Source organism: Mirounga leonina, unplaced genomic scaffold (assembly GCF_011800145.1).
Source record: "Mirounga leonina isolate KUSES-001 unplaced genomic scaffold, KU_Mleo_1.0 Mir_101609, whole genome shotgun sequence".
Classification (NCBI taxonomy): domain Eukaryota; kingdom Metazoa; phylum Chordata; class Mammalia; order Carnivora; family Phocidae; genus Mirounga; species Mirounga leonina.
This window is the reverse complement of record NW_023270164.1, coordinates 9479253-9491357: the sequence shown is the minus strand read 5'-3', so window position 1 is coordinate 9491357 and position 12105 is coordinate 9479253. Positions and strand designations below refer to the sequence as shown.

General features: G+C 35.8%; 1 protein-coding gene across 8 annotated transcripts in view; it reads right to left on the bottom strand.

Moving 5' to 3' along the window:
* KDM6A (lysine demethylase 6A) overlaps window positions 1–12105 on the bottom strand; it is a 221654-nt gene that overhangs the window by 96726 nt on the left and 112823 nt on the right. For 7 of the 8 annotated variants that reach the window (XM_035003448.1, XM_035003482.1, XM_035003443.1 and 4 more), the window contains exon 6: window positions 3290–3410. In XM_035003448.1, the coding sequence (XP_034859339.1) occupies window positions 3290–3410 (121 nt within the window). Of the gene's footprint in view, window positions 1–3289; window positions 3411–5508; window positions 5593–12105 lie in introns of those variants that run through there. The other variant, XM_035003490.1, reaches the window with a different exon arrangement.

Here is a 12105-nt window from a genome sequence, read left to right as displayed (position 1 = left end):
AGCTGTTTACATAGTACCAAAACAGAATGAATCTGTTTCAGAGATACATTTTGGCAAAAAAGTTATTACCAGGGATACAAATAAAACAGGAGGACCTGGAATCTATTTCATGTGTAGGTGAAAATAAGAAATCTATTATGAAAATAAACTGCATTTTATCATCGAAAACCTGTAGATGCTATATCCCTCCTCTTCAAGCATAGGCAAAGAAAATGAGGTGAAGACCTGATCTACAATGGACGGATTGCCCACACCACCCCACACCAAAATACTCTTTTTTTACCCACCCCTCACTCCTCCACCAGACAAGAACAGTATATTTAGGGAATTGAGCCCTGCTCCAAAACTGGGCCTACACCTACAACCACATCTTTGATAAGGAATCAATTGAGAATGGCCAGTGGCTCATTTCTGGCCAATGAGATGCAAAGAGAAGTATTCTTGAAGAAATCAACAGGAAGTCAGGATCTTTCTCCTTTATGACATGATGACTGGATATTTACTGAGCACTTATCATATGCCAGCACTCTACTAAGCACCTATACCACTACTCTAAAATACCTTTCTATATGAGACATGAAAAATGAATCATCTCACTTTGATTGTACCCTTCAACTTTACTGAATTCATTTATTACTTCTAATAGTTTTTTGGTGGGGTTTTTAGGGTTTTCTACATTTCACTTTAATTGTACCTCGCAACCAGCCTTAAGAATAAGCCAACACAGAACAAAGAAGAAAATGAATCCTTGATGAAACCTTGGATCAGCTGAATCAACCAATCTGGAAGGCTACTATAATACTTCACATGTATTATACAAGCTACTTTTTTTAAATTGTTATTCTAATCAGCTTCAGTTGGGAGTTTCCAAAGTTTCTGGTTATCTATACCAAGAAATGTGCTTCTAGGAAACAGCTTCAGTAGTTGAAAAGTCAGAGGTTCCACATCTATCCATATGAAACTAAAGTACTAGCCAGTCCACTTTAGGAAAATTGGAGGCCATCTAAGGGGAAAGGGACATACCACTCCTTCCGATTCCTACCTTCATTTGCAATACCTCCTCCTTGACTAAAAATGATGATGGCTAAAATTCTCCTTTTGAAAACAGACAAGGAATAATGGAGAGAGAAGCCTAAAAAAAAGCCGACGTCAAAATGAGATAAAAATCAAAGGCAACCTTCTTGTTATGGGGAAGAGAAATAGCAAGGACTCCTAAAATTCTTTTCTCTGTTCACACAAATGAAATAAACATCAGGATGATTATCAAGTATTTTAAGAAGACTGTACTTAACTTAAAACATTTTTTTTTTATTTTTTTGAAGAGTTTTTTGCTAAAATTGCTATGACTTGAAGGTTTGTTAGCCTTTATGCCTGAACAAACAAAAGTTGTACACAGGAAGTCTCTACTGAACTTGAGTAAGCAGGAACACTGTCCAACACTGTTTCCCCTGATTAAAAAGGATTTTAAGTATTGCCACCTTCATAGAAACAGAGCTCTGCATCCACAGAATTATTTAAGACACCACTATACTGATGTTCAGAGATAGCCAAATTCTATAATATGGGACATTATCTGATTATTTTTTCCACTCAAATATATCTCCTGAGCAACATTTACCAAGCTGCTATCAAAAACATGTCTGCCACACATAATAGTTCTATTGTGACAATACTTTAAAATGATCAAGTAAGTTTATTTTCTATTATTAGACATTTTAAGAATCTTTGTTAGCTAATATATACTGTGAATGTCCAAGAGGAGGTTAAAATATGCAAGGTGGCATTTTCCATTTCAAATCCACTCACATTCCATAGTATACAGTTGACTCTTGAACACAGGTTTAAACTCCATGGGCCCACTTATATATGGGTTTTTTTTGCATCAATGTATTTTCTCTTTCTTATGATTTTCTTAATAACATTTTTCTCTAGCTTACTTCATTGTAAGAATACAGTACATGATACATATGCAAACTATGTGTTGCAATTCTAGGTTATAGGTGAGGCTTCCAATCAACAGTAGGTTATTAGTAGTTACATTGTTGAGGAGTCCTTACACACAGATTTTCAAATGGGGGGCGTTGGTGCCCATAACCCCCATGTTGTTCAAGGGTCAACTGTCTGAGAAGTGCTGCTCTATATTTGAGGAAATCTGGCAATTTCCAGGCATCCTTGACTCTCCACACTACCTAATTTTACCTTGGCACCAATTCCTCAAACTGCACTTACCTTTGACAACTGTGTAAACAAAATACTTCACATACTTGTTTTAGTGTTTTTGGTTGTATATCACTCTTTCATATTATCAGCATTGTTCTTTATAAACTCATGAAAGAACAGTAGTTGCATAACTGTCTATTTTAAAACTCTAGAACAATTAAATACAGTTTTTTAAAAAAACCTTCAGTAGTACCTTATTAGTAAATTCAAATTACAACCTACTGTAAAGTCTCTTTATCATTCTTTATCTCCCTCCCCGCCCTTCAGGATCAAGATAATCTGCAATGGAGGTATTTAGAACATGGCAACCATTATACTCTTAAATTCACAGGAACTTAAATTTTTTCCTAAAACTTCTAATCTTTCAAAAAGCAATGCTTTTGTTGCACAGGAAAGCACTATTTTCATGAAAAGCCCAGTAAGACCTAAAGTGAAAACGGCACAAGAATCTCAATAAAAAAAAATTGAGAAATATCAAATTTCCATAGTAAGTAAAATATTTAACCAACAATATATTATCTTTTTCTAACAATGTTTATATTCACAAACCAGGATTCAAATGACTTGCAGAGAATACTTTTTTAATAATTTAGACATGAGATGTGCCCTGCTGGTAGAGGTCGACAGATTTCTAGTGACATCCATGCAAATAAATAGGCTAGGATGGGATCACAGACACAGCACCGTTAAGCAGCTGGCTCTGACCTCTATGCTGGCCAATCGCTTATAGTGGACTGATTTAGATGTCCAAACTGAGATTGAAACCTTCAACTTTTCCTGATGACAGACTTCAATTAAAACTTAAAAAAAAAAAAAAAAAAAGTTTAATGGTATCATCAGTTATCTATGTCTTAGGATCATAATTACTTTGTACCCTGAAACCCAACCTTGTGTATCTTCCAGTTCATAGCTGATGAAACAGTTCTTTCACCTAAATTTTCAAATTTTCTTTTGAAGTACCAATATAAATTCCAACATTTCTCAATGCTCTAATATTTAACAACAACCCATCCCCCCCAAAAATGTACAAAATGAAACATTGTATCTTAGAAAAAACCCAATAACCTACCTTTAAACTAGACTCATAGTCTGTATTCACTTTGAACATAAGCCCAAGTCGTAAATGAATTTCCTTGGCTCGACAAAAGCTGGGATCAACATAAAGCACCTCCTGAAATGCTTTAATTGCCCTGAAAGAATATAGACATAAGATATCTTAACTTTTTAACACTTGCATGAATTTCTGCTTGGTAGCACAGTAAAACTTCTGCTTTATGCAATATGGTTTTAAAGAAAATGTGTTACGTGAATGTATTATTTAAAAAAAGAAAAAAAGACTGGGAAGTGGCACCTGGGTCTTTTATATAATTGAAAGTATATCATCTAATACAAAAGGGGAAAAGGAAGATCAGATGAATGTATAATCAATTGTTCAAATAATATTTTGTGGCTTAAAATTCTCAGTTTAAATAACTGATTTCATTGTTTCTGGAATTTCCTAGGGGAAAGAGGAGTGGGCCAGATAGTTTTGTTTTTTAAAGAGGAGAGATTAATCCTGTTTCTAGTCTATTCTGTAAGAGTTAAGTCATTTAAAACTTTGTCTTTCATGTTTAGATTTACAATTCATATGTACCTTATTTTTATATGGTGTGAAGTCAGATTTCATTTTTTCCACACAGATACCCAACAGCCCCTGCATCATTTGTAGTAAAGCCCATTCTTAGCACAGCTCTGCAGTGCCACTTTGTCCTAAATCAAATGTCCATTATTTATGTAGGTCTGTTTCTGGGTTCTCTATCATCTATCACTTTCCATTGGTCTATCAGTCTATTTTTGCCCCAAATTCACAATTAAACTTTTATAAATGGTCTTGATTACCAGTAGAGCAAATAACAAGCATAAGGAAGGAACACTTTTCACTGAATACACTTTTATACACCTTAATTTGATCATGTAAATATACTACCTACAAAAAATAAATTAAAATCGTGACAAGGAAAAATGTCTACTTTGAATTTTGAAAATTCTAACAGCAGATATAACAATATGTTGTCATTTTAAATCTCTCTACAGTATTTAATTAAGACTTATCCCAAGTACCAGCTAATATATTTTTTGCAAAGCTTTTTATCAACTATTCTCTGCCTCTACTTATCTTAAAGGTGGCTATTTAGAATCTCAGAGGATTCCAAAAGAAAAGTCAATCTTTTATATAAAAAGTTCAAAATATTATACCACAAAACAAGCACAATACCCCCATGTCTTTTAAGTAACTGTATTTTGATTCATGCATTATCTATTTTCCAAAAAAATTGTGTGGGACTATGTACATGGTTATTATAAAATTAAGGGTTCTAAAGGGTAATGTTGATCATGAGGGGCAGGGGCAATAGGTCTGGCATCAGATACTTTTATACCTGGTAAAATACTTACTTCCTGAAGAGGAGGCTGGGATCTATGTGTGAGATGGCTTTTTAAATGGGTGGGTATATATGTGTTTTATTATCTGATGTGTACAGGCAGAAGAGGGGAGTCAAAGACCTGACAGAAAAGAATTGGTGTAAATTACCACTCTCATTCAAAGGCAGCTTTCTATTTCTCTCAGACTTCAAGATACTTATCTGCATGTTATTAAGACATTCCCTCTGTACTATTCTCAAAGCTTTCTAATAGGAGGAGGTACAGTTCAGCCTTTATTCTTCTCCTGGTCATGACTAGTGTTACCATCTTCTAATAGAACAGGCAACTGTTGGGGGATGGCGGTCAGCATATAAAAGGTTAGGAAGAGAACAACTGCAGCTGTAAATGAGGCCAATTAAAACATGATACAATTGGGAAAGGGTATGCAGGAGTTTGAGGGAAGCTTTTGGGCTAATAGCAATATTTTATTTCTTGACCCAAATGATGGTTATGAATGTTTATTTTATAAATAACATGTTAAGATGTATACTTCTGTTTATACATTTTTAAGAATGTTATATTTTATAATAAAAATTGAAGGTAATGCTTCATAAAATCCTAATGAACCTTAACTTATGAGATGGGTCAGACAACTCTCTTGTGGAACGGTCAGAACTAAGCTATGTCCACACGTGCCAATAAAAAACCCAGGCAGGCCTGAGTCAAAGGTATGAAAGAAAAAGAAGGGAAGTGGAAGACAGCAAAGAAAAGAAATAAAGGATAAAAAAAGAAGAAAAACTAAGGAAGGGTATGTGAGAAAAGCAGTAAGGAGAACACAGAGCATCAGTAGCAAGCCCTCGGGAGAAATTATTTCCTACTCGGTCTTACTTTCTATTTCCGGCCTTTCCTCTGAACCCCTAAATTTGTAGAGGTGTTTTACTCCATAGGTGCCTTTCGTGCAGACATCTTATCCACTTAGTTCACAATGTCACATAAATGCAAAGAAACACAGGTTTATTTTAACAAGTTTTCTGTGTATGTTAACACACTAGAAATTTAAAAAAAACAAACAAACCATTAACCTATAAGCAAAAACACGTATTCCAACATACTAGTCTGGGCTACCCTAGGTTTATTCTTTAAGGACTATTAAAAGTGTCCATGAGGGGCACCTGGGTGGTACAGTTGGTTAAACAGCCAACTCTTGATTTTTGGCTTAGTTCGTGATCTCCGGGTTGTGAGATCGATCCCCGTTATCAGGCTGCACTCAGCTCGGAGTCTGCTTAAGACTCTCTCTTCTCGGGACGCCTGGGTGGCTCAGTCGGTTAAGTGTCTGCCTTCGGCTCGGGTCTTGATCCCAGGGTCCTGGAACTGAGTCCCGCATTGGGCTCCATGCTCAGCGGGGAGCCTGCTTCTCCCTCTGCCTGCAGCTCCCCTGGCTTGTGCTTGCTCTCTCCCTCTCTCTCTCTCTGACAAATATATAAAATTGTTAAAAAAAAAAAAAAGACTCTTTCTTCTCCATCTCCCTCTGCCACCCCCCCGCCACAGCTCACTCACTCTCGCAAATAAATAAATCTTTAAAAAATAAATAAATAAAAAGTGCCCATGAGATGGTATGGCCAATATATATCAAATCATCAAGTTCTTGTTGTTTCAAAGTTTTCCTCAAATTCAATACCTTGCAGACCAAATCTTCAATATCTCATTACTAGATTACTGAAATAGATACACTCTTTAAGGACATCCTCACTCTGCTCTGGCTTACCTATGTTTCCTCAAACATGTGCGTCCTGTAACTGCCTACTAACCATGATACTATAAGTCAAATCTCCATGTAGCATTTAAAGTCTGTGAGCAGAACCTAGTACCTATTCAACTCTATTCCCAGTTATGACCCAATACTATTCTTTCTCAGCTATGACCTGGCTTACTTCGGGAATTTCTTTATGCAAATACTGGCCCTCTTGACTTCACTGCTTCTCCTCAGGATGGTCTCCTAATCTGAAATATTTCTATTCTTCTATTTCACCCTAAATTCACTGTTACCTAAAAGACTGACCACCCAAACTCAATACCAACTATGCTTTGCTTAGTGTTAACCAGCAGTTAGATCCACTTTATAATCAAATCATTTTATTCTCTATGTAGTGGTATACTACTCTCCAGTTTTTCCAAGTGGCCTATTCTTTGAGGTCCACACTCCTCTTTTATCTTTAATGGTCTAAATAATACACAAAACGGTTAAATTTAATAGATGTTTACTAATGCCATCACTTTTATAGTTGGTTGACTGGGCTTCTCGTGGGGGCAGGAGACAGCAATGCTCCACAGTGTATTTACTGAGCTCCTCTCATCTAACAAAATATATCTAGGTTCATTTTCATTTCCTTTTCTAAGCTTTTTACCCATCTCCCCTGTGTGCTTCCTCAGTTTTTTCCCACCTTAGGGGAAAAAAGGAAAAAGAGGGTGTGTGTGTGGGTGTGTGTGTGTGTGTAGAGGGTGTGTGTGTGTGTGTGTAACAGGAGTGTGTGGAGAAAATAGGTTATCATTCAGACTACATTCTAATTCTGGTCATCATTTTAACACATTCTTATCTCACCAAACTGTATGTAGCCAGAGCATGATCTCTGCACCACAAACTAGACTAAAAACACCAACACATATAAATTCTGCTGACCTCAGTATTCTGATGACAGAGAATTTCAGAACATGAGAAATGGCTACCCAAAACTATAAAATATTTTCATGATACAATGCCTGGAAAGGTTTATACTTTTCAAATATTAAAGCATATTCTCTAGCAATTAATTTTGGTGATATAAAACACTACATCCTTTAGATTTTGAGAAAAAATGCCAATGATGATTATGCACAGCAATATGCACTTTTTGTTTTTACAGTCATTAAAAAGAAAAAGCTTCCTCAGGACTATACCAAACTATAGTAAAAATAATATTAACTAAATGTCCCTAGCAGTTTCAGTACATTTGGAAAGAGACATAATAAAACTTTTAACTTTTCTAAGGCTAATAAAGCTGAGTCTGGAGATTTCCCTCAAGGATATCTGAAGGGATAAATGGTCTAATACCACAGAATTTCATACTAATAAAAGGGCGAATATTCTAACTCTAAATCAGTAATAACATGTATACACACAACAGATAAATACTTCCACATACAGATATTATGAAATGTAGAGGTTCCTTTTAAATGAGACAAATGAAAGATTTGATGAATCAAAGAGACAGGCAAGGCAGGATTTTTAAAGGTGGAGATGGTAAGAGAAAGCAGACCAAACACAATAAACGGCACAAAGTTACATAGGTAAAAAAATGCTCAATACGTTTCCAGGGAAATGTTAATACAGTGTGACTGACACAAAGAATATATTTAGGGGAACAGTAGGCAAGAAGGACCATCTGAGGCCGAACCAGAAAGGACCTTAAATGTGAAGCTAAGTTAGAAATATCACACAAGAGTTCTTTACATTGTCATTTGCTAATGTGTTACTTCATGGCTTTTTTTGCTCTTTAGCCAGTCTTCATTTCATCACCCCAGACAGTGGGAGACATTTTTTCCTTCCCCTCTTGCAAAGGTTTATGTTTTTATCCATAATTTCCCTGAAGCTTAATTACTCCAAGCCCTTCCAAATTCTGACAATCTATGTGTCACTGGTAAGCATAACTTTACCAGAACTGCCTTAGTTAAATGCTAGTTTTGTCAAAACAGAAGTGTACATAATAAATAACACATGTTAACATAAACTGTTTCATTTTAATGGAACTATACTTAAGCTTTTCATCTAAGAGCATTACTTTGTATTATGATAACTCAAAAACATTTATTAAATTTTTGCCAGACTCCATGCTAGACAAGCTTCAGGATCAATGGTAGTATTACGAAGACATTAGGTTCATTTGCACCCGAAGTGGTCACCACAATGGAGAACAGATATTCCTACACTTTTAAGAACACTTGTGATTGGTACAGTACTTAAGGAATTAATCCTAAAAAAAACATTTCACTTGTACTGTGTTAATACTTCAATGTTTCTAATCTCACCTCCACCTCATTCCCCTAACCCTTTTTAATGTCAACAATAATCACTATATTTCCTTACCAGGCCTATCAATTAGATTTGGGAGCTTAATTTCCAAAATCCTATGCATACAGCATAGAATTATGTATCTCTTAAATTTGCCACCGTAAGACCCTTCTGATATTGATCAATGGGAATACAAAAGGTTGCAGGCTAGAAAGAGAGGAATGATATGAATTTTCAGATGGATATATTTAGAAGTATGGCTATAAGCTATAATAATTTATTACTGTATGTATTTCAATTCCTCTCACCCAAGGACACAGGTTTCTCACTATAAGGCAAGAAGAAACTCAGTTCAAGGTACCCCAAGCAATGTGCCCCCTTCAAGAGCAAGAACAAGTGAAGGCATGGGCGTGCATTCATGCACCTGTAAAGGAATGGCTGTATAAAGACTGGTTCTAGCTCTCTGATGTTCCTATTTTACTTTGTGCTTCTGTATCTTTCCCCTTCTGGGCATCTTTTTTAACTCTGGTCGCACAATACGGAGTAAAATCAATAGTAAAACTGAATAATCATCGTAAGTACAATGAGGATGTTACAGTTGCTCTACTACTTTCTGACATGGGCTCCTCCAAGAAGAGAATGCAACTGAAAACTGGAAAAACTGACCAAATAACAAGTGATCTAGAAGCTAACCCATAAAATCAACTCCAAAAGAAACAACGGACAGACTATAGCAAGAAACAAGGCAAACAAGTTAACAGATAAAACTATACTTAATAAAATTGTTCTCAATAATATTAAGTCACTGTCACCAACCCCAACACACATGTTGGTTGCACACATTATCACCAAATACTTATTAACTTAGCAAACGCCAACAGACACCATTACCAAGTATCAAATTTTACTTAAACTACAAATATACTAAAGATAAAACATTCTGAGACATCCTAGGCAGATCCTTAGAGCTGACAATACAAAAAAGGGCATAACATACTCTTCTCTAGAAAATTTTTTCAACATATCCCAAAATTTCATGTAAATAATTTCAGGGAAAAGAAAAATGCCTGATCCCAGCAGTTAACAGCTACTACAAATAAAACCAAATAAAACATACAGTCTTAACCTAAGGAAGTTCCTAACACTTAAGGCTGTATTCTGAAACTCACCAAGCAACTACTCCATGCTTTCTAATTCTGCAGCTGTTCAAGAAATAGCAAGATAAGTTAAAGGATGGGACACGAGAGTTTGTGGAAAAAAACATCTGACCAGCAGGAGAGAAAACATATAGCTAGGATGGATTCAGACAGGGTGTGAAATATGTCATTTTAGGAAGCAGCTAGAGTTGAAACTTAAGACGTGAGAAAATGGTGGTGACCAGGACAGGATCAACAGACCAGAGGGCACTTGTTAATTCAGACACTGAATTGTCCTTTTATCATTCAGTTTCATTTCTTAGGTCAACTGAAGGATACAGATATCATATACAGATAAGGAAACATATGATATAATGTTCCACAGCTACAAGTCTCCTAAGTTGACATGGTCACGTACTTAATGAAAGTAATCCAATTTTGAACTGATGATGGTTTCACTTCATTACTGATTTTACGTCTCTATCTTCAATCTACAGGGAGCTCACATGTTATCAAAGGTAGGTTAAAAACCGCTTGTGTGTGCTATACATGTCCATTCCTAAACTGTAGAGTTCCTTGCCTCAGGTTTCACATAAATTACTTCTGGCTAGCCATAAAGAATGTACCAATCTGCCCAGGAGAACAACTGCGAAAACTGATTAAAAAAATAACTACCTGTCAATCTTCAAACCTGGGGACACAGTACAATAGAAAAAACATTAGACTGGGGAATCTGAACATAACCTCGCTTCTGCCACTAAACAGTTACATAATATTCAGTTACACACACACCTTGCTTTCGTTATCTACAAAATTAAGGGAATAAACTAAGTTCTCTAAAACCACTTCTGGTTCTGAAAGTTTAGAACTGTGTATTCTATCAATAGGATCTTCAAGAAACTAAGACTCTTTTAAAACAGTCCTAATCTATCCTTGGTTTTAAATATGAAGCACTAGACATGAGGTTAGGAGGCTTAAGTTTAGGATTGCTCTACAGTAATGGATAATTTAAGAGAAAAAAATTACAAAGCTTCTTTTTAAAGATCAATTAAAGTTTTGTAAAGTTTACAAACAAAATGAGTGATCTGAATGATTACAATACTCTATATATACACACAGGTATTCTCTAACAATGCAGTGCTTCCACAGATGATCAAAACCCAACAGAACCAGAAGCAAAGAGGGAAGAAAAAGCACACAGAAAAAGTCATCCATGTCTACAGTTTCACCTTTAGGGAAACCATACTGAATCACTGCCAATACATATTTTAAAGCTCTGTAATAAATACCCAGGGTGCCCAACAGGTACATGACAGCGTTATAACCTTTGGTCAAAACCTTGCTTTGGACTCTCACAGCATTCGCTCAGGTTAAAATTATGGAGAACAAAAGAGACTCTGACAAAATTGGATATGCTTCAAATAAAAAATGTCTGGAAAGGGCTTTATGGTTTACAAAATATACATTATCTCATCTGATCATCAAAACTCTGTGAAGTAGAAAAGGCAAGTGACTACAACGCACTTAAAAAAAAAAAATCACACACACACGCACGCACGCACGCGCACACACACACACACACACAAGGAAAACAGACCTAGGGAGTCTATTTAACTCAAGATCAAATTAAGGGACAGCGCTGAGACCAGAATGCCTATCTTCCAACTCAAATTCTATGTTAATTCCATTGGAGAACATTATTATCTTGTCTCATAAACAAGAAAAGCAACAAGGGGGCAAAGGCCATAACAAAAGGGCCCTACACTTTACAGTTTATAAGATCTTATATATTCCTATCATATTTAATCTCTGACTCTGAAGGTATACCATTATTCCTATTTTATAAATGAGAGAATTGAGAGCTTGTAATCTGGTGCCTGCCTAGTTACTGGAAATTAGAAAATACTAGCGCACACATACATGTATATTGGGGTATGTGTGTTGGGGGGGGCGGTAAGCAGCCAATCTTGTCTAAAAGTTTGAAAAGGTAAACATACTGGTCATCAATGATCATTTACCCACAGACCTTGAGATGTGAGAGCATAGTCATTCTCCAGTTCAAATAATCTGGGGACCACTGGTCCATAATGAGTGAGAAATTCCAAAAGCTTTCCAATCTAAGCCTTCTTTAATCAGAATCTCATACTATATTCTTTTATAAACATATACAACTCTAACAATCTAAAGTGAGTCAGTATCTCTGAAGGAACAATCTAATCAACTCGAGATTACTTAAAACTGTAGGCTTAGTGACATTAAAATACTTTGTATTTATTATACATACACACACAATATCAAACAAAA